Source organism: Epargyreus clarus, unplaced genomic scaffold, assembly GCF_041222505.1.
Source record: "Epargyreus clarus isolate Ecla_fem2 unplaced genomic scaffold, WU_Ecla_fem_2.2 ptg000026l, whole genome shotgun sequence".
Lineage (NCBI taxonomy): Eukaryota > Metazoa > Arthropoda > Insecta > Lepidoptera > Hesperiidae > Epargyreus > Epargyreus clarus.
The window spans coordinates 17,137,761-17,162,102 of NW_027332233.1; the positions used below are offsets into that span (position 1 = coordinate 17,137,761).

At 36.1% G+C, this 24,342-nt stretch overlaps 2 protein-coding genes across 3 annotated transcripts; both read left to right on the plus strand.

Moving 5' to 3' along the window:
• Window positions 1–260: 260 nt before the first annotated feature.
• LOC140753563 (uncharacterized) lies at window positions 261–6,688 on the plus strand. Its single transcript, XM_073088260.1, has 4 exons — window positions 261–452; window positions 3,186–3,287; window positions 3,427–5,669; window positions 5,747–6,688. The coding sequence occupies exons 2-4, from the start codon at window positions 3,203–3,205 to the stop codon at window positions 6,599–6,601; spliced, it is 3,183 nt and encodes a 1,060-aa protein (XP_072944361.1). The 5' UTR covers window positions 261–452; window positions 3,186–3,202; the 3' UTR covers window positions 6,602–6,688.
• Window positions 6,689–9,147: 2,459 nt separating this feature from the next.
• Window positions 9,148–23,936, plus strand: Hsepi (D-glucuronyl C5-epimerase). 2 transcript variants are annotated; one of them, XM_073087399.1, is made up of 8 exons: window positions 9,148–9,384; window positions 11,434–11,629; window positions 14,055–14,200; window positions 15,374–15,949; window positions 16,170–16,304; window positions 16,645–16,829; window positions 20,745–20,909; window positions 21,865–23,936. In XM_073087399.1, the coding sequence occupies exons 2-8, from the start codon at window positions 11,521–11,523 to the stop codon at window positions 22,229–22,231; spliced, it is 1,683 nt and encodes a 560-aa protein (XP_072943500.1). In that variant the 5' UTR covers window positions 9,148–9,384; window positions 11,434–11,520; the 3' UTR covers window positions 22,232–23,936. The 2 variants fall into 2 exon arrangements, with proteins under 2 accessions (XP_072943500.1, XP_072943501.1); XM_073087400.1 differs by having other exon boundaries at window positions 14,058–14,200.
• Window positions 23,937–24,342: the final 406 nt, after the last annotated feature.

The following is a 24,342-nucleotide window of genomic DNA, read 5'->3' on the forward strand; positions in this document are numbered from 1 at the left end:
CAATTTTGTAACAAGCGGACTGAACATTTTAATTGTGACGAGTCTGAATTAAATTTAAATGCATATTTTAATGCTTATCAATTTTCGTTGTATTAATTATTTTTAATATTAAAATATTAATCAAAAATAGCATTGTATTTATTACGATTACCACCCATTAAAATAAATATACAAATATAGTTGTATAAAATTCTTCTTTAATATAAGTACGTAATAAAAGTAAAAAAAAAAAACAGTAAAATTAAAAAAAGACATTTCTGACAATATATTACTATCACTATAATTATAATAAATGAAATTTATAAGTCAAATTTGTATAAAATAAATTGATCATAAAATAAGACTTATTTTAAGTACAAATAAATTAGGTATTTTCTTTTTTGTGATTGTAATATGGAAATTATCGTACAAAATGAAAATCTTCGGATCAAAAATACACTGCAATAAAATCGGTTAGTAAAGTGTAACCTAGAATCGCATTCAGTTCTATTATACAACTATTTTGAGCTTTAGATCGATGGGAGGCAACTGTTACATAAGCTGGAGTCTGGGGTAATTGAAAACTGTTCAGGTCGTACTTGACAAGGAAGGTATTTAAAGATTTGCTTTTCCTGCATTTTTATGTCGATCTGTAATTTAGACGCCGTTTATTTTCTCTGAGTTATAGAGTTTGTGTTATCGACATACAATCACCATTTTTATGTCATAGAGCAGTAAAGAATGCATGTCATAGAGCAGTAAAGAATGCATGCAATGCATGTCATTTGATGCTAACTTCACCAAGGGCATTTAGAATCAACCGGTATCAATAAATAGGACAGGAATACACCCTTAGGTGTATTCTAGATGCTTTATTACCCTTTCTTACTCTGCGCATCAATAAATGGTTCATCCTCAGAAAACTACAAAAAAATACAATTTTGAAAATGTGGTAGAACCAGTACGGGTCGATCTTACCACATTTCTAGTGTGAATTCTGCGTTTCAGTGGAAGATTGTGAATGCCGATTACTTTACATATGAAGGACTAGCCCTCAGGAGGAGTAATGCATCTGTGATCAGTTTCACCTAGAACCCCTATATGGAATTGGTTATAGATATAACATATTAAAAAAAAAGATTATACTTAAATATCTTCCAAAAAATCGCCACATCTATTTTTGCCTTATAACAGCAGCGTTAAGCGCTGCTGTGTTCTGGTTTGAAGGGTATGGTAAGGGAGACATACATTTCCGAGACGTTCCAGCTTAGTCCTCAGGGGTAGCGGCGCATGTGTGGCCGATCTCAGGTAGAAATATTACAGTTTATTACAGATGTCCATGAGCGGATGTAGCCACTTATCATTAAATGGACTACATGCTCCTCTGCTATTCCTATATTATAAAAAAGCGTGTTAAAAAAGTTATCAAAAAAATCAACGAAGGGTTATGCATCATCCATGCCAATAAAACCAAACGATCCGCTTTAGAAATATTGAATATTGGCGCATAAAATCTGCTCTCTTGGACGTAAGCGGCCAATGTCAAGTGGCTGGCAAGTATAAACCACTTCGCTTCAAGATGTTGTTTGATGCTTCTTCTAATACAAACTTACACGTATCTCCTCTTATATACCGCTGACGTTAATAGCTTTAACACGTTAGCTGCGGAACGCGGCTTAAAACACCTCGTCCATGTCTGGTCGTTATAGCGGTAAGAAAAAACTTTAACTTCTCTGTGGTGCGAGAGGCATAACTTCCGTCTGGTTCAGTGTAGGAGAGTGATAACTATATGTTTGTGATGTGCTACTGATTCCTAGTTCTATGGTACACCAACCTAATGTCGGGTTTGTTAGACCTCGTACCGCACTGAACAAATAATAATGCTAACACAGTGCGGAACGAGGTTGGGAACGCCTCGTTTCCCCACGCACCTCGTACCGCACCCCACGCTAGCTTCACGTGGTTAGTGTTGTGCAACGCAGTCGAGGCTGCGTAGCGACGAAGTAGGACCGCTGTCTTTATGTTGAAAATTATCATGTCGAAACGTTGCCGAAAAAAGTTGATCATGGAGGAAGATGAAGAAAAACCGGTTGAAAAATCTGAGCCAGAATCAGAATACAGGAAGATATTTCAAAAACAGGTAAGTCACAAATATACTCTGTCTAGGTGAAAGTCCAGTAGTGAGACTTGGCAGGCTAGGCGTATATCCGTATAGTAAGAAATTACATTATAGATAATTACGTTTCCTGTTATGGTTCAAACAAAAGTTAAGTAGCTACATTATTGATATAGGAAACGTAGGCAAAATCGTTACCGAGTATTCCGATTACTCTTTACCCTAATCTACTCGCTCCTACTTTTCAGAATCCACTGCAAAGAAAGCACATCATCTCGATAAGGGTCCAAAGAAGAAGAGATGTGTCGGATGCTACGAAAAACTCCGCACATTCTTGACATGTCGTGAGGCAGACAAAAAAACCAAAAAAAAAATCTCACGGAATGCACTGTTTGCAAAAAACCTTATTGTCTGAAATGTTTCAATGAAAAACATCCATAACTTTTCCCCTTTTTGTATTCATTCTGTCCATAACGTTGATAAATAAAAACAATAAAATAAAATCGATATTTATTTTCCCATCACTAAATTATATGGAAACCTGCCATTTTTCAGTGCGGTCCGAGGTGCATTAGACCCACATTTTATTTTACCCTTAGAATCTAAAGTAACGAATTTAACCAAGGGCGGCGGCAGTTTTAGGTTAATCAACTCATTGTTAATAATAATCAAGACAAAAGCCGTCGATTTTGTCTTATTTGGCGCCAAAAAAAGGATTTTAGTCTCCTTCGGGCGGTGGGATTTAACACGCCTCGTGCCGCCACAATGTCGGATATAGGACGAGGTTTAAAACAACTCGTAACGCAGTAATGGAAAGTACAGAAAAATCTGTGCCGCAGGGAACGTGTTAACCGAGGCTAAATAACCCAGATTGACTGCGAATTTTTTTATTATCACTTAAAGACATATAAATGAATCAATTTAATATATGCAAAATTTTTATAGTGTGAGTAGATGAGTATCCAGGTGCCTATTCATCTATGCACATCATTATTATTATTGCCTTTGCGCATCAAGCGAAAAATATTAAAATTGTATTTAATATGTTTTACATTATATTTAAAAGGTTTGTTTATGTAATTTTTTCAAGGATTTTGAGGCTGGGTGATGCGCCGGACCCCGCGTCGTCGTATATCGCCTCGGACCAAACTACGTTGCCGCGCTATCAAGAACTTTCTGCGACGAGCTTTAGGTCAAAATATTTACCATTAGTAATACAAATAGAACAAAATATGCAAATCCTTATGCAAATCCATTAATAAATATCAAGACAAAACCTAATTTATTCAATCAATCAGACAATTATAAGTAATTTTTAACCATTTTTTTAGGTTCCGCATCCCAGCCGGATCTACAAATTAATTCTACCTTATCTGCGAGCGTAACGGATTTAAAACATAAAATTGTTGGAATTGAACAGCAGCTAAACAAAGTTAGCAAACACTGCCAGGATTTGGCTTGTCTTGAATATAATTTAAAAGCAAATACGATAAGCTCTGTAACAACTGAAGCACCTAATAATGTAGAGCCAACTACTACAGAGGCTACTAAAAGTATCAAACAAGTTGAAACAAAGGTATTGTATAATCCGTCACAAGAACGCTACGATTCACCAACTTACAGAGAATCGACATCCAAAGTTATTCATTGTAATAAAGGCGATGAAAATAAAGTAACGTCTCTAATGTCGGATCAAAATTACTTGTATAATTATAAAGAAAAAAGTAGAAGTAAACATGATCGATTAGATCCAATTCAAGAAAGTGAGCAAAATTTGCGTACTCGTAAGAATTACTCTGCTTTAGACAAATTCCCAACTACTTGTCCTATGAATAGTTTGAACTTGGTTAATAAGCCAGAAATTAATAGCCGTGAACAACAATATACAATATACCGTCAAAAAAAACGAAATAGAAAGGGACACGTAGAAATAAGTAATAGGTTAACGAAAGAAAACCATTTACCACTAATAGAACAAAGATGTGGTGACCAAAGAAAACACCACACAAATAAATACGAGAGCACTGAACTGGATCAAGATTTTATAGCGGATATTATCAGACGGCAATATCGGCCTGTCAAATTATTAGGCAGGAGGGAATCAGACTTCAGTCAGTTTTCGGCACCAGTTTGCCGAGACCAAGAATTATCCGTCCACGATTCATTATTGGAAGGAAGCGACTTATGCTCCTGTTGTCACAGGGAACATAGACATCACAGACATTCTAGGTATATGTGTAGTAATGATCTCAGCGACATAAGAAGCATCTGTGACACGCGACTCTATAGTTCTAGAAAACATAAACATCATACGAATCGCCGAAAACATTTAGAAGATTATAATGACTCAGCAATGTATGATATCGTTCCAGTGAAAGAGAAAACTAGTCCAAAGTCTAGAAGAAAATTTGTGGATGATAACATATCAATGTATGATAAGTATAAGGAAGTTCCACCATCACCCCGAACACTCAGACCTCGACTGAACCTACAAGCTCAATTTCACACAGATGAGGATGATGAATTGCCATTGACAAATAAACAATTGAGACAAAGAATTAAATGTAAACCACAAATGAAAGACGATGACAATAGTAATATGTCATCAGAAGTCTTCATTCATAATAGAAATAAAAGAAGAGTACAAAAATCACAAATTGCTAATACTCCAAAACCTTACAGTCAAGGTGTCGGTACATTAAGCTCTTTACAGTACCCGATTTATGTTCATGAACCAGCTACTTTAAATAATGACACAACGTTGAATACACAAACCACAGACATGTCTGGAGACAAAACAGACAAGACCCTCAGTGAGATTAAAGATATTCTACAAAGCTTCCTATTGGAAATAAAAAAAGAGTCATCGCAAAGTGATAAGTTGAATAATCAACCTGATTCCCAAAAAGTAGCAGATCCACAAGTAAAAACAAAAAATGTGACTGCAAGCAGTGGTGAATCTTTTAATAATAACAATAGTTTCGCACAGTGTAGTTCATTTCCACCATTTATGCAACCATTCACCAACCCTTGCTGCTATCCTATTCTTCCACTATGTCCAATGAACTGCATGCGAAACGGATTTGTAGTACCAAGTCCGAGTTTCACTTGTGCTACGTGCGCTAATAATTCAAAAGAACAAACATGTGGAACTAATGATTTTAAAAATAAAACAAACTGCCCAGAAACTACAAACAGTGAGACGCAGAAATTGATAAAGGAAATTCATAAATTTATATCGCAAAATCCAAACACGATAAATAAAAACAGATCCCATGATATCAATAGCAAAGTAACAAACAACCATTACTCAGAGAAAAATACCCTAACATCTAGAAGTGTTGGTGATAGTACCAAAGCATCTAAACATGATGCAAAAGTAGGGACACCGAAAATGAAATACTACTCAAAGAGTTGTGAGGCTATCGGATCTCGAGAAGCTGCGAATACACAGTATGTCGCTAATGGTAGTTACTCTGATACTATTCTTGAAAAAGGAAGTGGCGAGGAAACAACGACTGCGCAGTCTTCTTCTGAAACTGAGTCCAGCAGCGAATCGACAAGTATAGATAAGGTAAATTTTGAATTCCTCCACACTAAAATTAGTATTTAATTTAACTCGTGTTTTAATTAAGTGCGTTTTTATTACAGAAAAAAGGAGGTAAATTTTCAAAAATGCTAAGATCTATAGGGCTACTAAAAGGAAAGAAAAACGACGTTATCAAAGAGATAGACGAAAGTGATAGTAGTTTGGAAGTTAATAAAACAAAATGGCGACCACCTTTCCAACAAAATATTATGAATTATAATATGCATCGCCAAGAATATGTCCATCCTCCACCTATGCCAACATATCCCCACCATGTAGCACATAACCATCAATCCGAATACTGTAATCATCCTGTCTATCACGATCCCAGAAATTGTTTTTCTGCCACACCTAGACAAAATAAAATGAAAGATTCAACAGGAAGAAATTCTCATGAGCATGATGTCCGAATGCATTACAAGTCTCCGCATCACATGCAAATGCCACCTTATGCTAACTATTATGATAGTCACTACGGCAATGTATCTCCGCAAGTGCCCTTATGCTTAAAAGAAATAGAAGTAAAGAGTATCGGAACACAAAGTGTAAGAAAGATGTCTTTTCTTCAAAAGTTTACTAACAAAATACCGGCACCCTCATCGCCAATGAAAGAGCTATCACAGAAGCAAAGTTTGACGCAAACTGATAAGGACAGGCCTGGGAAAAAAATGTTTGACTGGAAGAAGTTGCAAGCAAAGGCAATGCAAAGTAATTCAGATCCAATAAATTTTTCTTATAAAACACAAAAACGATTAGCAGAAGGAGACAATAAAATGAGAAAAGCAATGCTTAAGAAATTGTTTTACAAAAGAAACCCGTTTTCGCCCCGAAATCTTTTAATTAGAACTCTGCTTGGAAAGGATAGGTCTAGTTTTGGCGAACCACCAAAAATGTATAAGCCCAGCATGTTTCTGTGAATAAGAAATATGTATGAATGTTTGTTTTAATTCTTTACAAGTGATATGTGTTCTGTAACATGTTATGAATAAAAGTTTATGTATTAATTTAGCCTTTATCTTTTTAGAAATTACATACTACTATTAGAATTATACACTTACATTGGATTTTGTTATTCATGAAACTTAGTAATCATTCTATTATGTATACATTGTATACATAATAAAATGATTACTAAGTTCATACATTGTATACATAATAGAATGGCTAATGAACTAATTAATGTTATGTTTAGGTATGTACTATTGGTCTGTGGTGCAATTAAATATTTTTTCATTTTTTAAATAGAATACAAAATCGCTTTCTGAAACGAAAATTTATAATAATAAAGGATTTATCCACTGTAAAAGTTATAGTTGTTGACCTTAATTATGACGCCGGCGTTACAGGTATCATAATTATGGATAAAAATAAAATAATTTCCATGTCTATGCATATTATTAGCATTGAGCATATCATCCATCCATTTAGCATTGAGCTCCTAAACTATACGCCTGCCACCGCCGCATGCAGTCAGTTTCAACCGCACACAACTTCACATGCAGTTTAACTTATGACTTCACTTGTGTGAATCGCACATCGACTACAAACATGCAGCTTGTCTTAGGAATCTCTAACTGCATATGGACTACGCGCAGTTCACGACGGTATGCGTCGATTTCATAATATGAAATCGACGTAAACTTAAATACTTAATTGCAACTGAATGCATGTAGTTCTGAATGCGACTTTGTGCAGTCCAAACCAGCAATGTTATGAACTGCAAACATGTAGTGTGTAAGGGAGCCTAAAGTGATAATTACAAATTATTTTACTTACCTACAAACTATAGCAATTAAACTCAATTTCACCGAAAAAGTTTATTGGTTTCGTTTAGAACTGTAATTTTAAATCAGAATTACAAAAGATTCGAATGTGGAGATATTTTTAAAAGATTTTAAGCATGTGCACACGATTGCATGCGCACTAACGCCCTCTTCTCTGCCATCACCATTTTGTCGAGAACATCTTGCATTTCTGGCCAGGGCTCGTATCTTTGATGGATGATCACAATTTTGTGGATTGATGGGTTTCTCAGGTCCATAGTACGAGATATATTTCTACGATTGTGGGTAGTAAATACGACATCTACCTGTTAACCAAATCAGTTTTATAAGTTAGATATAATTAAGATAGATTTCATCTCATTCATTATTTCCTAAATGTATTGTAGCCGATAGATTAGTAAAGATACTTCGCCGCCTTGAAATTGAATGAAGCCACAAATGGCTTATTATCGTAAGTTCTTTTTTTGAATTCTTGACAAATAAAACATTTTTAGAGAAAATTTACGAGTAAATAACTAATACTGCGTAATTTACATGAATTTACATAATAAATAAATAATTATTTCTAATATTTTAGGGATACCTTAGAACGGAGACGTGGCAAAACTTTTTTACGCAAGTATTTCAATTCTCAAAACTGGGTATCTAGTTAGGAGTGAGTAATCTTTACTAATCTATGATTGTAGCCATAAGCTGAAAATAAGTTCTTACCTTATTTTTGCATGCCCATGCGATTGCACAACACATGAGACTAAGGCTTGTGCACGTCGTAAGAAACAAAGGTATAATTTCCCAATAAACCCTCATAGCATACATGAGGTGTAATCTTTTTGGTATAGGAACATCGTATTGAGTAGGTGGTAACATATCACCCATTTTTCTACATAATAACCTGGGACTAACGTAAACTCTTCGTTTTAATAAAATATTCTTGGGCAACTGTATTATTGGTCTTAGAAATGTTGAAATCATTGTTCTGCAGGTAAAGTTCAAAATTTCTATTGTATATTACATTAAAAATGCATCATAAAAATAAGTTTTTGTAAAAAATTATGACAAATAAGGCAAACACATTGACAATAGTAAAAAATTAAATATTCCGATTTTAAAAAATGAATCAAAATAATTTTATCTTAGGGCCCTTCCACATGAGATCGGTTCGATAGTTTTATGGTTGGCTGACTGATAGAGATTGACGAAAATAGCGAAAACGGCTATGCTCTATTGTCTATGATAATATGTTTAGCTTTATCAGTTTTTCAATTTTCCCACGTAAACATTTTTATTTTTATCATTAAATAAAAAATACTACCATTAAAACTAAACCTCGTGTTATTTGTGAATATATATATATTATTATAAAAGCGACAATACTATGTAAAATATGGATGAAAATACTCATTACAATTTTCCACTTCTTACGGAGTTTTGAGAAAAGAGTATAGTAACCCTGGTTTTGACAACCTAGCAACATAATAGCCAGTAGCTCTCATGCCACGCGCAAAGAAAAGATTGTCGAACTCGCAAAACATTGTTCTATGGTGAGACTACAATAAATAATATTATATTATATACTTTATCATTATAAAGTTTAAAAAAAAATTACAATGACTCTTGGCAACACCTACCTACTGCTTCGAATGTCAGAATGTGTTATGTTGTCAGTTGTCACTGTCAACGTCAATCAAAGCAAACAAACTGAAACGGTACCACATACACGGATAGGAGTGCGTTGACCGAGTATCAACTTTTTACTGTAAATATTTGTTATAAAATATTAGTGAAAGTTTTAATAAACAACTAGTGTCCATGTCGTATCGTGTGTTTAATTTACAATGTGATTGTGGTCTTTTAGTGATATGCCAACCAATTAGTTACGTGATATTGTCAAAACTAACGGAGCTGCTATGAGTGGAGTATGTATTACTTTTATTTTTTCCTTGTGTATATTTTGTCGTTTTCTGTGTGGATGCGGATAAACTATAGAATCGGAAATTTTGGGCTATAGTCACACCAATTGTGGACTAGAAGTATTTGAAATAAGATAAATATTTATGACGCCCACGCAATTGAGAAAGAACCAGTTTGAAGTAACGATTTTGACCTTATTAGGGCCTGATTTTGTTTGTCTTGTAGCAATCAGCAGAACAATGCACTTTTAAAAATCCTTCATATTTTGTTTCTTTTTCGTTAATAATTATTTTTTTAATAAACAAATTTTACACGGATAGACTAAAAGTTACATTATTCTAGACATACATAGACTCTGTTCAAAGGAACACCAACAACCTTGTGAAAGCACTGGTTATACCTGTCTGATAATATTATACCGATATATATACATATATATGGGCAATGGACATTCTGTTCATCCCAAGTTGTTAATTGCTATCGTTTCTGTGCTGGTGCTTGCAACACTTTTATGTCCCACTGTTAAGCACGGATCCCTCCCCACAATAGGTAGGAAAGTATGCTTAGAGCATACTGTACCACTCTCCTTAATATGGAATGGGTATAAGCATTATGATTAAAATATTACCTATTTTCTTATTATTCTGAGTTGGTGATGACTAAGTTAACATGTCTCATGCTTGTACTACATTAGGGGTAACCATAGTCAGATTTTCTTCAGTGTACTCTAAGTGCCATAAAACAAATCATTGCATTTGGTTTACCACAACAGCTTTATTATAAATCTACAGTTGAATATACATGGCCAGTATCTACCTTAAGGCCTATAGTGGAACATATAAATGTATGATGGAACAGAACAATTGATATAAATAAACATCAATATCAACAGTAATGGGTTGATGATGATGATGATGATGAAACATCAATATAACATAAAGGAAAACTTGTTAGAATACATAAAATACCTCGACACTAATCTATGGATAAGCTGCATACTGTGGTTACGTCATCATTGTCCACAATTATGTCATCGGTAAAATAGCGTACGAGTTGTAAGGAAAAACACTATCTGTATGCCTTACCTAGAATGCCAAATGAACTTTTTGTTATCGTCTTAAAGTAATTTAAATTCAATTTATTTTTAAATTATCATAAAATTCAGTAAAAAAAGTTGTCATTTAGATTCAATTAAATTTGCAGCTTACGTTAATATGAATTATTAGTATTTCCAAAAAAATAGTTTTACAGGGTTTTTGGGTTTCTAGGGGAAGCTTGTGACAAGCAATAGTCTTAAATGGGTTGAATAAAAGTAATATTGCTACAAGGCTGATGGTATCATATTTACTTCTATAACATCTCATTTAGATCAAATGAGATAATGTTACAGCATGGTACTCGTATGACAAGTTAGTATTTTTTGAAAGCAACATTCTTCCATTTGTATATGTTTTCCTCAATTCCTGGAAAAAATCAAGAAGGTTCTGGTGATCAAACACAAAACATAAACCCTTCCTCACACTAGTGATAAACAAATGTCAGTTTCTCTTATGATTCATCTCATTTGATCTACCATAATAGGCAAACATAAACACACAATTCAGAGACCAACTGTTTCAAAAACTTTGTAGCAGGTGTTTTAACGTTGTCCTTGTAGTTTCGGGACCAGAATAGGGCTATGGTATCCCCTGCCTGTCGTAAGAGGTGACTAAAAGGGGGCTTTCGGGGTTGCGGGCGGCAAGTGTGGGAGCTCGAACCGCTCGACCAGCGGCCCCGGGAAGGACGGCGGTATGTGTGGTCGCATGCCGTCGTACGCACCAGACAGTGTGGTGAGCGTTAAGCTCACCTGGGCGGAGCCCGACGGAGCAACGCGTTAAGAGGACTCCGGTTACGTTCCTTTGGAGATCTCGGAGCCCTCTACGCAGCGCCGAGGATCATCGGGGAGGTTTTAGTGCTGTAAGAATCCCACATAACCCTGCGTCGTTCCCACGGCACCGGGTACCTTTTGAAGGTTTCTCCCTCGTAAAAAACGTATATTAACGTGTTCCTATCAGGTGATGGCGTGGCGCGCGTCGAGAGTGACCGTGACGCGGCGGAGCAAGGTGTGGCTATGAGTGCAGGCGCGCTGATGTGCGGGCGCCATGATGCTGGTGCGGCTGAACATGCGCGTGGCGCTCGCCGCGCTCTGCGCCGCCGTCATGCTGCTCATGCTGTACTGGAGCCGCTGCGGCGACCTCGCCAAGAGGCCCGGTAAGTGGCAGTTGAAACACGGCTTAGAGAGCCATCGCAACACATTTTCTGATTGATGAAAACTGACAGGAAATGATCGCTTTAACCATGTAATGTAATTAGGAAACCAATGTACACGCCAAATTAAAATTTAAAGCTGATAGAATATTTCGTGATTCAATTCCCGGTCATCATCGCCCCTCTATTTCTGCATTCCACTTTAGCGTGGTAGTCTTTTATAACTAAATAGACTGCAAGCTCGTTTGCTCTATCATGAAAAAACGAGTTAAAGATTTTTCGACATCAAAATTAACTTGAAATCGTTCAATACGCGACATCGATCAACAATCTATCGGCTATTGATAAGACAAACCACATTTTCCAGGAAAATTGTTGATCCATCTATATTTATACATTATCGAGAAAACTGGTCGATTGCTTACACTCGTATCTAGTATACATCATAAGATTTTGAATTTTTATTTTATTGTTCAATAGATCAAGTTATCAAATCAAATCAAAATCAAATCAAATCAAATCTTTATTTGTAAATATAGGTCTTACAGGTGTTCACATGGTTATATACAGTCGCTATATTTGACCCTTTTGGGTATACAAATGTCATAATTAATAAATCCTATTAGAAATATTAAAAAAATTGTCATTATCATTATTTACATGCATAATTATTACTATTATTAAATCATTAAATTATTAATTACAATATTCATTTTAATTTATTAAATTATTATTAAATACAATAAAAGTCATATATCAGCGTCAGTAAGAAATTCATGAATTGTGTAATAACATTTATCGGTTAACATTTTTTTTAATTCCGTCTTGAATTCTGTCATATTTTTTAGGTTACGAAGCACTTCCGGGACTTTATTATAGATTTTAGGTGCCATACTAAATACACTATTGTTCAGTAAGGCTGTTTTGCATGCGATAGCTGATAGCTTTGTTTTATGTCGATTACTTTTTAAATAGTTGGAAAATATGTCAGGATTACTTTTAACAAATATAATTATTTCATAGATATATAGTGCAGGTAATGTCAATATTTTATAATATTTAAACTTTGGCTTACAACTCTCTGTGCTAGGTATTTTTGCAATGGCGCGTATGCACTTTTTTTGGGCTTTGAATATTTCTTCGCGCTTTGAACTATTACCCCAAAACATTATTCCATAACGTAGGGTCGAACATACAAAACTGTGATATACGGTTATGAGAGCATTTTGGTTCACGACCTTGGATAACATATTTAAGGCATAAGAAAATTTATTGAGTTTTTTACATATGTATTCCGAATGTGTATTCCACCGTAAATCGTTATCAATATGGATGCCCAAGAATTTTGTAGATTTTGTTTCTTTCACGACTTCCCCATTGTAATTAATATTAAGTGACTGGAGTAAACACTTCCGTTGTTGAAAATTTATATATGTCGTCTTTTTGAGGTTAATTTTTAAATTATTTATTTTCAGCCATTCTATAATTACCTTAAGATTATAATTAATGTCAGTTTCATGATTGTTAATATCTGTGCAAGTGAGCACGACTGTACTGTCGTCTGCGAATAGGGTCATGGGAAACTGTATACAGTTAGGGAAGTCATTTATGTAAATTAAAAATAATAAAGGACCTAGTACACTACCTTGTGGGACGCCAAATTTTGATTTACGCGGGTGGGACGAATAGACACATTCTGTTTTAGTTCTGGGACAAATACGTTCAATTTGTGTTATAAAACAGAACTTGAAGGTTTGATGGAGTTCAGTCGGGCGGACCGTACCGTCAGTTATTTCTATCGAGTACAATTTTGTATTCATTATGTTCCAAACAGTGAAATGATTGCATTCTGTTTTTAGTATTAATCTATGGTTTATAGTTACTTTCACGCTAAAGTATATTAGACCTACCATGTCTCGGATAGTGAAATATCAAGGTTGTTCCGATATGTACTATCCATCGAAATCTTGGCATCCAACTACCACCTTCCATTTCACATGCCAAGATTTTGACAAGATTTATATCTCATCACTGAGAATGTAGGAACAGCAATGCACCTAATGAATAATAACTGTTGTTGCTTATATTTTGTATTGTTTGGGCTGGTGACTAAACCTGATATTTGTCATAACTATCAAATAATAGCTTCCTTTTTTCCTTCCCTTTTCCGTTAAAAATTGGCGAAGAAAACCTTGTCGTACCTATGAAACATTCAGAAATTCCTTGACGTTATTCGATGACTCGAACAACGGCATCATTTAACTTCTGCGTCGTCTTTCAATAATTCCAATCGACAAGCAATAATTGAATATTTCAACACCTAGTTCACTGTTCCAAGCTTAAAACCATACATTACAAATACCACGACTATGTTTCGGCTTAATAACCATGGTAGATAATTAAGAATACATCAAAAACAACTTTCCAGTAGGTTCGGCGCTATCGAACGCGATATCGGAGCGGGCGCCGAGCGAAGACATCGAGTGCTCGATCAACGGCGAGTACTCGGTGGCGTGTCGCCGGGACGCGGCCGAGGTGTACGTGCCCTTCTCCTTCATACGCAAGTACTTTGAGGTGAGTTGCTGCGACATTATCACTAGAGCCGGACTTTAGGAGGGCAGGCGAGGCTACTGCCCCGACGCCTCTACAAGAGAGGCCCCCAGAATAGAGAAAAAAATCTCGACAAATTTCGACGGGTTTACTTTTAGATTTTTTTCCCAAACAGTGCTTTTTCGTCGTAGTCAACCCATTAATGGTGAGGACGGGACAAGTCCTGTTCATTCTTCGTGAAAAATTACCGTAACATACATTAGAACATGATCAACATCGGCATTTGCATACTGCATGACAAGCGCACAGAGTAGACCACCGAGATTTCGAACCTATGACACCATTTCTACTTCTATGTTTGAGCCGCCCTTTCAACTTATCTATCTCATTTTCGATCCATAACAAGGATCCATGATAATAATTGTCATTTCTAAATTCTCGTGGTAATGGTTCCTTGTTGTTTTCTCGTTTAAAGTTGTTTATAACACATAGATCAGAGGTAACTATAAAGAGCGTATTGTAGTTTTGGACATTTTAAGTATACATTAAGTATACATTTTGAGATATAAAAGGTTTAAAAAACCTTTACCATGTACATGATAAACTACAAATACCTATACGTACATATAACATACATATAACGTAAGTGACATGATGAAATTGCACTGAATGAGTCCCCACGGGCCGGATGGAACCAATACAGTATATTTAGCTTGAATTAAATTAATCAATTTAGTGTAATGGCCTAAAGGTCGCAGAGCCGCCTAGACCTTACGGTATGTACTATGTAGCTATAGCCTATAACAGTACCTATACGGCCCTACTTAATATTATGGCCGGCGCGTGGCCTTTTAATCGTAATTTGAATAAGTCATGCGATGGTTTACAATAAACACTTATAGCAGTAGCAGTAGTTTAGGTACTAACTTTATAATTAAAGTTCCTTCTTAACATGCCTATACCACGTGAACATTTCATGAACTCATGCTCAACATAAGTTTCTTAATTTATCCAAGTAATGACAGACACTTAAACAAACTCTTTTCTACAATTATTCAATCACAGATAACTCTATATATAGTCGTCTTATTGTTACTTAATACTTTTACTGCTTATAGAGAATTCCCTATATTCAATGTAAAATTTGCAAGCATTTTGTAATTTACGTATTGTTCTCAAACGAGACTTCCCTCGCAGATCTACGGCAAAATAACATCCACCGACGGCGTAGAGAAGTTCGAATGGTCGCACAGCTACAGCAAAGTCTACCATCCGAAGAAAAAGTACGATCCGCGCGGCACCTTCACCACATTCGAGAACTACAACGTGGAAGTGCGCGATCGCGTCAAGTGTATAAGTGGGATCGAGGGCGTGCCTGTGTCAACACAGTGGGAGCCTCGCGGGTTCTTTTATCCCACTCAAATAGCGCAGTTCGGGTTGGCTCACTACAGCAAGAACATAACGGAACCGGAGCCCCGCGTGAGGATACTAGACGACGGACAGAAGTACATGGGGAACTGGACAGTGAGCAAGGACGCGACGATGACGAGGGAATACGATGCGGAGATGAAAGCCAATGTAATCAGGTTCTCGACGTCGGATCAAGCGTCGAGCCAGGTGGCGCTGAAGGTGAACATCAGCCAGGACTTCGTGCTGAGTTTGGACGTGCTCTTCAAACCGAACTCGTCGCTGACGGTCGTGCTGCAACATAAAGATAAAAAGGAAACTGTGTATTTGCACTACGTGACGAGCACGCAACTTATTTACGCTCAGGTAGACATTGCTTTTAGCTTTTAGTTTGTAGTTATATCGTAAATCGAGGGATTTTATGATTGAAACATCATACAAGTAATAGAGCCCACTTTAAAGCGATAGAAGTTTGACACTGTTCATATATTGCTGTTCAAGTATCATGTGATAAAATTTTATTGCTCAGTAATACATTAAAACAAGAAATAAATTGCAATGTTAATTTATTTTCTTTTTTACGTAGGATGACCACATATATTACGGAATAGGGGTGGAACAGAAATGGAGGAGACTCACACGGGACCTCATCATAGATATGCAGAAGGGTTGGGCGCTGCTCGACCAGCCCAAACGCAAGTCGCCTAGAAATAAGTTCAGGGTGAGTCATTAAAAATTTTGTCATGTTTTGTTGTTGGTTTTAATGTATTTTTTTTTTGTTAAATCAACAATTTTGACTTGCAAATAGGTTAATAATGCAATGAAAAAGTTATTTCTTACGGAATATTTTCCATGTCGCTATTTTATATAATAAAATTAAGGTGGTCAAGTAGTTTAGCAGGTTTTGTATTTCATTTTCGTCTAGAAGGAAAAAAAATGAAATATTGTCTTACCTGAAGATAGGAGGGAGATTAAATTCAAAATCACCCATACCTACTTAATGAGAGGCTCCCTAGCACTACATCTAACATATTTTTGTAACTAAGTATACCCATGTGCAGATATCGTCCCTGTCGCTGTCGGGTGCGGGTGCGGCGTGCGGCGTGCGCGTGTCGTCGAGCGAGCACATGGCGCACTTCTTCGCGGCGGCGCGCTGGCTGGTGCGGCGGCAGCGCGCGCGCGGCGGCTGGCCCGTGCCCGCGCGCCGCCGCGTCGCGCCGCAGGTGCCCGACCTCGCGCCCGGCTGGTGAGTGCACCGCGCGCACAGGGCACGTGCCACAGCGTGCTGGCTGGTGCGGCGGCAGCGCGCGCGCGATTGTTTAATCCTCTAATATCTAAATCCGAATGCAAAATCAGCCATTTAGCATGTTTTAGGTATTAAATAGTATTAGATGATCGCTTACATCTGAGATATCATCTAATTTCTAATTCTTGATTCCCCTTAACTTGCTTACCTTATCTTACCCAATCTTGTCTCTAGCGCACTAACGGGTGGGGGAAGGGGCGGTCCGCCCCGGGCCCCCGATCCTGGGTGCACCCAAACACAATTAATGAAAAAAGGTCGTCAGAACCAAACCATGTGTAAAATTTGTAGAAATCAGCAAAAAAAAAGGTCACTGGTATATACGCATTTTTCTGCGAAATTAATCTATGACATATAAGTTGTAATTTCATAAAATCAAATCAACTTTTTACACTAGGGGTCTCCATTCAACTTTCCGCTCCGGGGCTCCGACGACCTTAGTCCGCTACTGTATCTTGTATAAATTTCGGGTATAATCTTGATCCGGAACAAACAGAGCGCGTAAATATCAATCGTATTGCAATAAATGTTTGCGCTGCGTCGCGCCGAGGTCGAACATGTCATTTACGGTCAATAAGACACCCGGCCACCGCTTATCTTTTCACATACATGTGGTTAAACTTAGGGCTGGTCAGTTGTTAGGAAAATAAAGAAGGTATTTATATAATGGAAAAAATGGTACATATTTTAAATAGAATAAAAATTGAAAAACGAATCGTGCTTATCGAAATGAACAAACTTAAACATGGTGAGGATATCTTTAAATTTAAGGTGTTGCGGGATAGTATCCAAGTAGTCCAGGTGTAGGCACGTGTAATATAGGAAATTTATAAAAAAGTTTATAGAAGCAGTGAAGGAACGGTAACGTCATAGCCATGTACGTGAAACTACTCGGATTGGTAAAAAAGAATGCTTTACATAAGCTGAATGTATAGCTTTGACCATTTTTGGGTTGAACTGCTGTGTACTAGTCTCCAGATACATAAATATGTGTAGTTGTGTATGACTTGTGTTACAGCTGAAAAATATCAAATATTTTTTCTGTTTTTTCGCCTGTTGGTCTAATCATCATAACAAATAAAAAATAATATTTCTTTTATAATTAGAATCTTTTAACTGACAGCCCTGACGTTCCATCGAATATTATAATAGCGTTCAATTAGATAATGTGCGATACATTTGCTTTATGGATGGAACTCACTTTGCTCCCAGCTTTCGTCATCGTTTGATTTATTTCACATGGTTAAGGTCACATACCTATTTGTATGATGATTCTTGTGTGTGTATGCGTATTTAAAACGTGTGTGTATGTATGGTATTTTTTAAATATGTTTGTTAAAGGTGGTACAAGACACAAAAAAGTACACTTTGCCTCTTAACAGCATTATAAAGTGTTTTAGTTTAAAGGGAGTAGTAGTGTAGATACGGACACTTCACAAAGCATTCCAACTTAGTCCTCAAATGTGGCACCAAGCACTTGGCCTGATAACAGATGTGTGTATGCTGGGACTGATAACAGATGTCCACGGGTGGCAGTGGCCAACAGGGGTATCAAAAATTAGACCATTTACTCGTTAGCTTCTTTTATCTTTTTTTATTTGTTAACTTTTCCTTTAACAAAAATAAAAAAGGAAAGTTTCGATTTTTTTAATAGCTCCAATAGCATTCGGGATCTCAAAAAATGGGATGTTTCTAAACTTTCACAAACTTAGAGTTGAAGACGTTTAAAGAATAATTTAAACAATCATTTCGAGTTTATAAATACATACAGCGAGACAAAAATCTCAATGAATGTAACCATACGCAGATGGCTCGCTTAATAAATTAGTATCGCGTCGTCCGCATCGCACGGGCTGGTGGCCGAACGCTCGCGGACAGCGTTACACATATTTATGTCTTGATTTTATTGCGCGCGCGCATGTCCGCCGATTTAATTATGCTCGTTAACTGGGCCATTATATCATTACACGAACATTAGCTTTATACTAATACTAATACATTATACTTTTGGTTGGCTACGTGATAGTTATTAGCCAGAAATAAAATATGGCTTCAATGAAAATGAAACGGGATCCGAAGTATTAATAGACACTGAATGGTATACATCGCTTTTATTGCTTTTGAGATTAAGATTGTGAGGTTTATATCATGTCTTGTAACATTAATGCACGCCTGATAGCGACGTGCATTGAGTTATTTCTGTATATTCCAATTAAATTATAGTTTAAAATTATTTTAAACGTGCAACCGCCGGCCCGCGGACCGCCTCTATTCAGAACCCGGACCACCAAACATTTTGCGAGCGTTATGGTCATTTTTATATATTTTTGTTGGCATTAGTCCTGGACAACACAATTTAAGTGATCTTAACTTATTTTCTTGCTCCCGACTTCGTTAACATTTTTAAAAGTCCGCAACTGTCTCAAGGTTCCTTATAAACCATACCTGTTTAAAATGCTGAAGATGCCTTATAACACTAAATTACATCAGTAAATCAGAAAGCTTTCTTTGCATATAGTCAGTAAGTATATTATACTTACTGAGTATAAGAACTGTCAACTCCTTTTTCAGAAGTAGGTTGTAATACTAATGTGTATATTTGAAAACTGTTTTTCATTTTTAATTCTTCAAACAGTTTATATTACGTTTCTATGGATATGCTTACATGTTTATGTTTATATGATCAAAGTGTATGTGCATACGTTAGTATGTGAGTACAGTTATGCGCATAATTCTTAGAATCGCAGCTACAAATATGTGTTACGACATGGCGTCTAGAATATTTTACGCAGACTAAACCTTCTTAAATAATCACTAATTTTGTTATTTAGGCCATTTAAACAAGAAAATCATGCACTTCACTATTCTATTTTTGGATTTTAAATTGCAAATACAGATTAGAAAACGTTTACAAAACGAGTTTTTTTAAATAAACGTTTGTTAGTCAAGTGGATTGATTGTGTTATACTTAAAAATTGGATTGTGTTATACTTAAAAATGCACCAATAGATGAACATTTTGTAAGCTTTAGATAATAACTATTTCATGATAACGTTAGTGTTAGGAGTCCTCAGAATTTTGCGTGCAATGCATATTAATATGTGATAGGAAATTTTACAAAATCAACACCATTGTTAAATAAATGTTTTCAATTTTGCAAAAAATATTACTAACAAACTAATTTATATAGGTATGCAAAGTGATTATAGCTACGATTTTGGTACGGTCCAATCGGGTGCGATATCAGATGTAATCATCCTATATGATTATCTACATGTTCAGTTCATGTTTTGCGCATGTACACATTAATGCACATTTTTTTAATAGGCCCAAGCAGTATAACTCCTTAAGTGGGTACATTACTTTTACATGCGTATTGTTTATGTACAATAGGCATGATGACAGCATTGGAAGATCAAATAATAAATGATTTAAGTAAAAACAATATATTGGAAGGATTCTCAAAAATGACCCAGTTGTAATAAAAAAAAATAGATTTATGATATTTTCAATCAAATGAAAGTATAAATATTGCAGTCGGCCATCTTGCTTGAAACACTAATCGGGGCGCAAATGACGTAATTTTTGGATTCATCACTGACTTGCTTGTACTTTTGTATGGGATGTTCTAGTGTGACGTCACCAAAGGACACCGTGACACCCGTAAGCTTTTTCGCGCTTAATTCAAAATATGTATAAAAATATGCTATTATTTTCGTTAATACTGATTTTATTGCAAAAATAATACGATTTTTGGAATCAGTAGATAAGTACGTACATTATGGAGGGTGTTTTCAAAATTTGCCATAATGCCCATCGTATTGGATGCCCTGACGTGACGTGCGAACGTCCCCGCAGGCACTCGGCGATGAGCCAGGGGCACGGCGTGTCGCTGCTGGCGCGCGCGTACCAGCGCAGCGGCGACGCGGCCTACCTGCGCGCCGCGCGCCGCGCCCTCGCGCTGCTCGCCGTGCCGCCCGCGCAGGGCGGCGTGCGCGCCACGTGGATGGACCGATACGTCTGGTGAGCACTATACAAACTTTTTTTTTGTAATATAGAAGCTTTGATAAGTAAACACTTCGCCGCCTTCAAATTGAATGAAGCCACAACAGGCTGAGTTGTCAATTATTTCTTTGAATTCTTGACAAATAAAAAATATTTATAGAAAAATTTACGAATAAATAACTAATACTGCGTAATTTACATACTATATAAATAAGTATTTCAAATATTTTGGGGACATTTTAGCGCGGAGACGTGGGAAGACTTTTTTACGCAACTATTTCAATTTTCAAAACTGGTTATGTTTTCTTATTAGGAGTGAGTAATCTTTACTAATCTATATATAGGAGTAGCAGACGAGCATGCAGTCCACCTGATGGTAAGTGGCTACTGCCGCCCATGGACATCTGTATTCAATACCAGATAGGATTAAATACTCCTACCTAAAGTCGGCCACAGATACTGAGAAATAAGCTGGAACGCCTCTGAAAAGTATGTCTCCCTTACCACATCCATCAAACTAGAACACAGCAGCGCTTAACACTGCTGTTATTAGAAATAGATGTAGCGGTGATGCTACCGAAATCGAATCACAAAGGGTTCTACCACCTTCACTTATTTATTCGGTAACTTGTTTTCAGCTTATCACAAATGTAGAAGATATTATTAACTAGTTTTTCTTTTTATAATGTAGAAGTAGAAAACGAGCTGATACTGTGTGTCAACTGCCGTCCATGAACTTCTATAAATAAATCCTGGATAAAATTAACCACAAATACGTGGTTACCCCAGAATACAAAGTTAAAACTCCTCCAAAAAGTATAAGCATACTATATTTTACCACATTCATGAAACTGAAACACAACAGGTCTTAACACTATTGGCATTGGACAGAAACAGATATAGTAGTGATGCCTCCAAAGTCTCACCACAAAAGGTACCTTACTTAAAAAATATTTTTTGTACGGTATTCCAGGTACGAAGAATATCCAACGAAGCCGCCGCTGTTCGTGCTCAACGGCTTCATCTACGCGCTGCTCGGGCTGTACGACTTGCACGTGATCGAGGGGGAGAACGCCTCGTCGCCCGCCAAGAAGATGTTCGACGACGGCATGACCTCGCTGAAGACGCTACTGCCGCTGTTCGACACCGGCAGCGGCAGCTTCTACGACCTGCGGCACTTCACGCTCGGCGTCAGCCCCAACATCGCGCGCTGGGACTACCACGCCACGCACGTCAACCAGCTGTACCTGCTGGCCGGGTTGGACCCCGACCCCGTCCTCATCAACACGGCCAAGCGGTGGGAGGGTTACATGCAAGGGAAACGGGCGGCGCATAATTGAGAGTTAGTGAATGTTTCCGTGCAGGTTTATATGTTAGGCCTTGTCTCCGTTGATTTGGGACATGTCCGAAACGTATGTTATATGCGAGAAAAACGCATCATGTAACTTAAATTGCATGTGCACAAAAGATGCATAACATGATCTGAAGGGCCGTTTAGAGGCATAGTGGAATCGCAATGGACTAATGTATATTATTCGAAAGTTATTGGTTCATCACGGAACTGCGTCTACGGTTATTGATGGTATCATAATAAAAGTAAGTATTCTTATTAATTCTCCTTGTCCATCTAATTTAGCTGGATTACATTTGACATGTTTTCGAAGGCCCGGTCTGAATAATTTTCTACCACTTAGGTAGATATTTAATGGAACTCGGTGAAACGATTGGAATAGATAACAAATTTAAGGACAGTCTCGAATTGTTTTTATTTTATGTGTCCGTCACTTTTAAGTCTATTATTTTTTTCTATTATTTTAAAGAATAGGTGTAAAGTAAATAATACAGATTTGTAAAATACTTTATGCCTCTTATTTAACTAAGTAATAACCAAGACTGTCGCGTTTGCAAATTTATTTCATTTTTAATTAAAAATGACTTGCTGTAATTGTACATACTTGTGCCTCATATACTTTTTGCATGTTGCAGCAGAAAAAATAAGAATACTCAAAATTTAATAAACAAAAATGTTTTGTTTCACAAGACTTAAATAAGAATATAATACCGATATTTATTGTCCAAAGTCGTTTAATCGCAGTCAAACGGTAGTATGAAATACTTTAGATACAACTGACAATGACGACGTTAATAATAATTAAGAATTTTATTTAATACGCTATAATTACAACGAATTTTATTTTTAATAAGCACAAACTGTTTTTTTTTTAAATTGCTTTATGTAACTATTTATATGTATATTAATATATCGTACAAAAATGCTTGCCACTCTTACAAAGGGAACAATTACTATAACTATTGTTAATTATTTTTTCATTAATTTATCAATTAATTTTAAAGTATTTTTTAAAATAATGTTTTAATGATTTTTAGTACTTTTTAGTATTATTGTATAAATGTGTTTAGTTACTATTATTTAAAGACAATTGAGTTCAACTCCAGGGTTGCAAAATAAAATGCTGTATGAAGATAAAAAATAAAAAAAATCTATTGAAAATCTTTAAATCTTAAGATTCATCTTTCGATGTTTATATAATATGAAATTCATTCTGTTTCCTATTTTTTCATAACATATATGATAAGCTTTAATAAAATAATAACTTATATGAAATTTACATAAACGGTTAGTTGCGCAACGGGAAGGAGGCGGGGTACTTTTTTACGTACTTAATATTGCAACACTATTGCAAGAGATAATTCTATTAACGACTTTGTAATACAATCGGCACCTTGCTGGATACCTACAATAATTTTATTGTTATTATTGTGTGTCGTGGACTTGCATTAGTGGAGACAATTAATTCTTGCATACATTTTATGTATGGTCGTGCATGAATGTCCTCTAATACTACATATTTCTTAATAGAATTATCTGTTATTTATTTACTCGCACCGATATTAGTATTATTAAAGTAATTCAATATATCACCATATCACTGTACATAAAAATGATACGCTGTAGAATATATATCGCAGTAGGTATGTAGTATTATTTAATAGCAAATGAAATATTATATAGTTATATATCAATACATTTGTTTGTTATATTCAATGTAGTAAGTAGAAGTCGGTTCTTACAATTAATTTTAATATAACAGAAGGAATATTACACGTTAAAATATAGTTATAATTATGAATTGTAAATAACATAAATAATGTTCTTTGTAAACTCGTTGGAATTGAATTTTTTATCGAACTCATAGATTTTTCAATATTCGAACTGCACAAGCCAATCTGTGTAATACTTGTAAATATGTACGTGACAATATTTTGTTGATTATTACTCACCATGTGTTAAGTAAATGTGAAGGGCTTCCTCAGGCGGACTGCACCCTTGCAGTCGATATTCATAAACAGCTTGCAGTTGTGTGCTGTTGTAACTCGCTGCACGCGGCGGTGGTCGCGCGGATACTTCAGCAGTTCAGTGCAAAAGATT

What these genes read in the sequence shown, in the direction of transcription:
- Hsepi (XM_073087399.1), top strand. Translation starts at nt 11,521, where the DNA reads ATGATGCTGGTGCGGCTGAACATGCGCGTGGCGCTCGCCGCGCTCTGC. An exon ending in CGCAACTTATTTACGCTCAG is followed by an intron (nt 15,950 to 16,169) that starts GTAGACATTGCT and finishes TTTTTTACGTAG; the next exon opens with GATGACCACATATATTACGG. An exon ending in TGGATGGACCGATACGTCTG is followed by an intron (nt 20,910 to 21,864) that starts GTGAGCACTATA and finishes ACGGTATTCCAG; the next exon opens with GTACGAAGAATATCCAACGA.
- LOC140753563 (XM_073088260.1), top strand. Translation starts at nt 3,203, where the DNA reads ATGCGCCGGACCCCGCGTCGTCGTATATCGCCTCGGACCAAACTACGT. An exon ending in CTTTCTGCGACGAGCTTTAG is followed by an intron (nt 3,288 to 3,426) that starts GTCAAAATATTT and finishes CCATTTTTTTAG; the next exon opens with GTTCCGCATCCCAGCCGGAT. An exon ending in AATCGACAAGTATAGATAAG is followed by an intron (nt 5,670 to 5,746) that starts GTAAATTTTGAA and finishes TTTTTATTACAG; the next exon opens with AAAAAAGGAGGTAAATTTTC.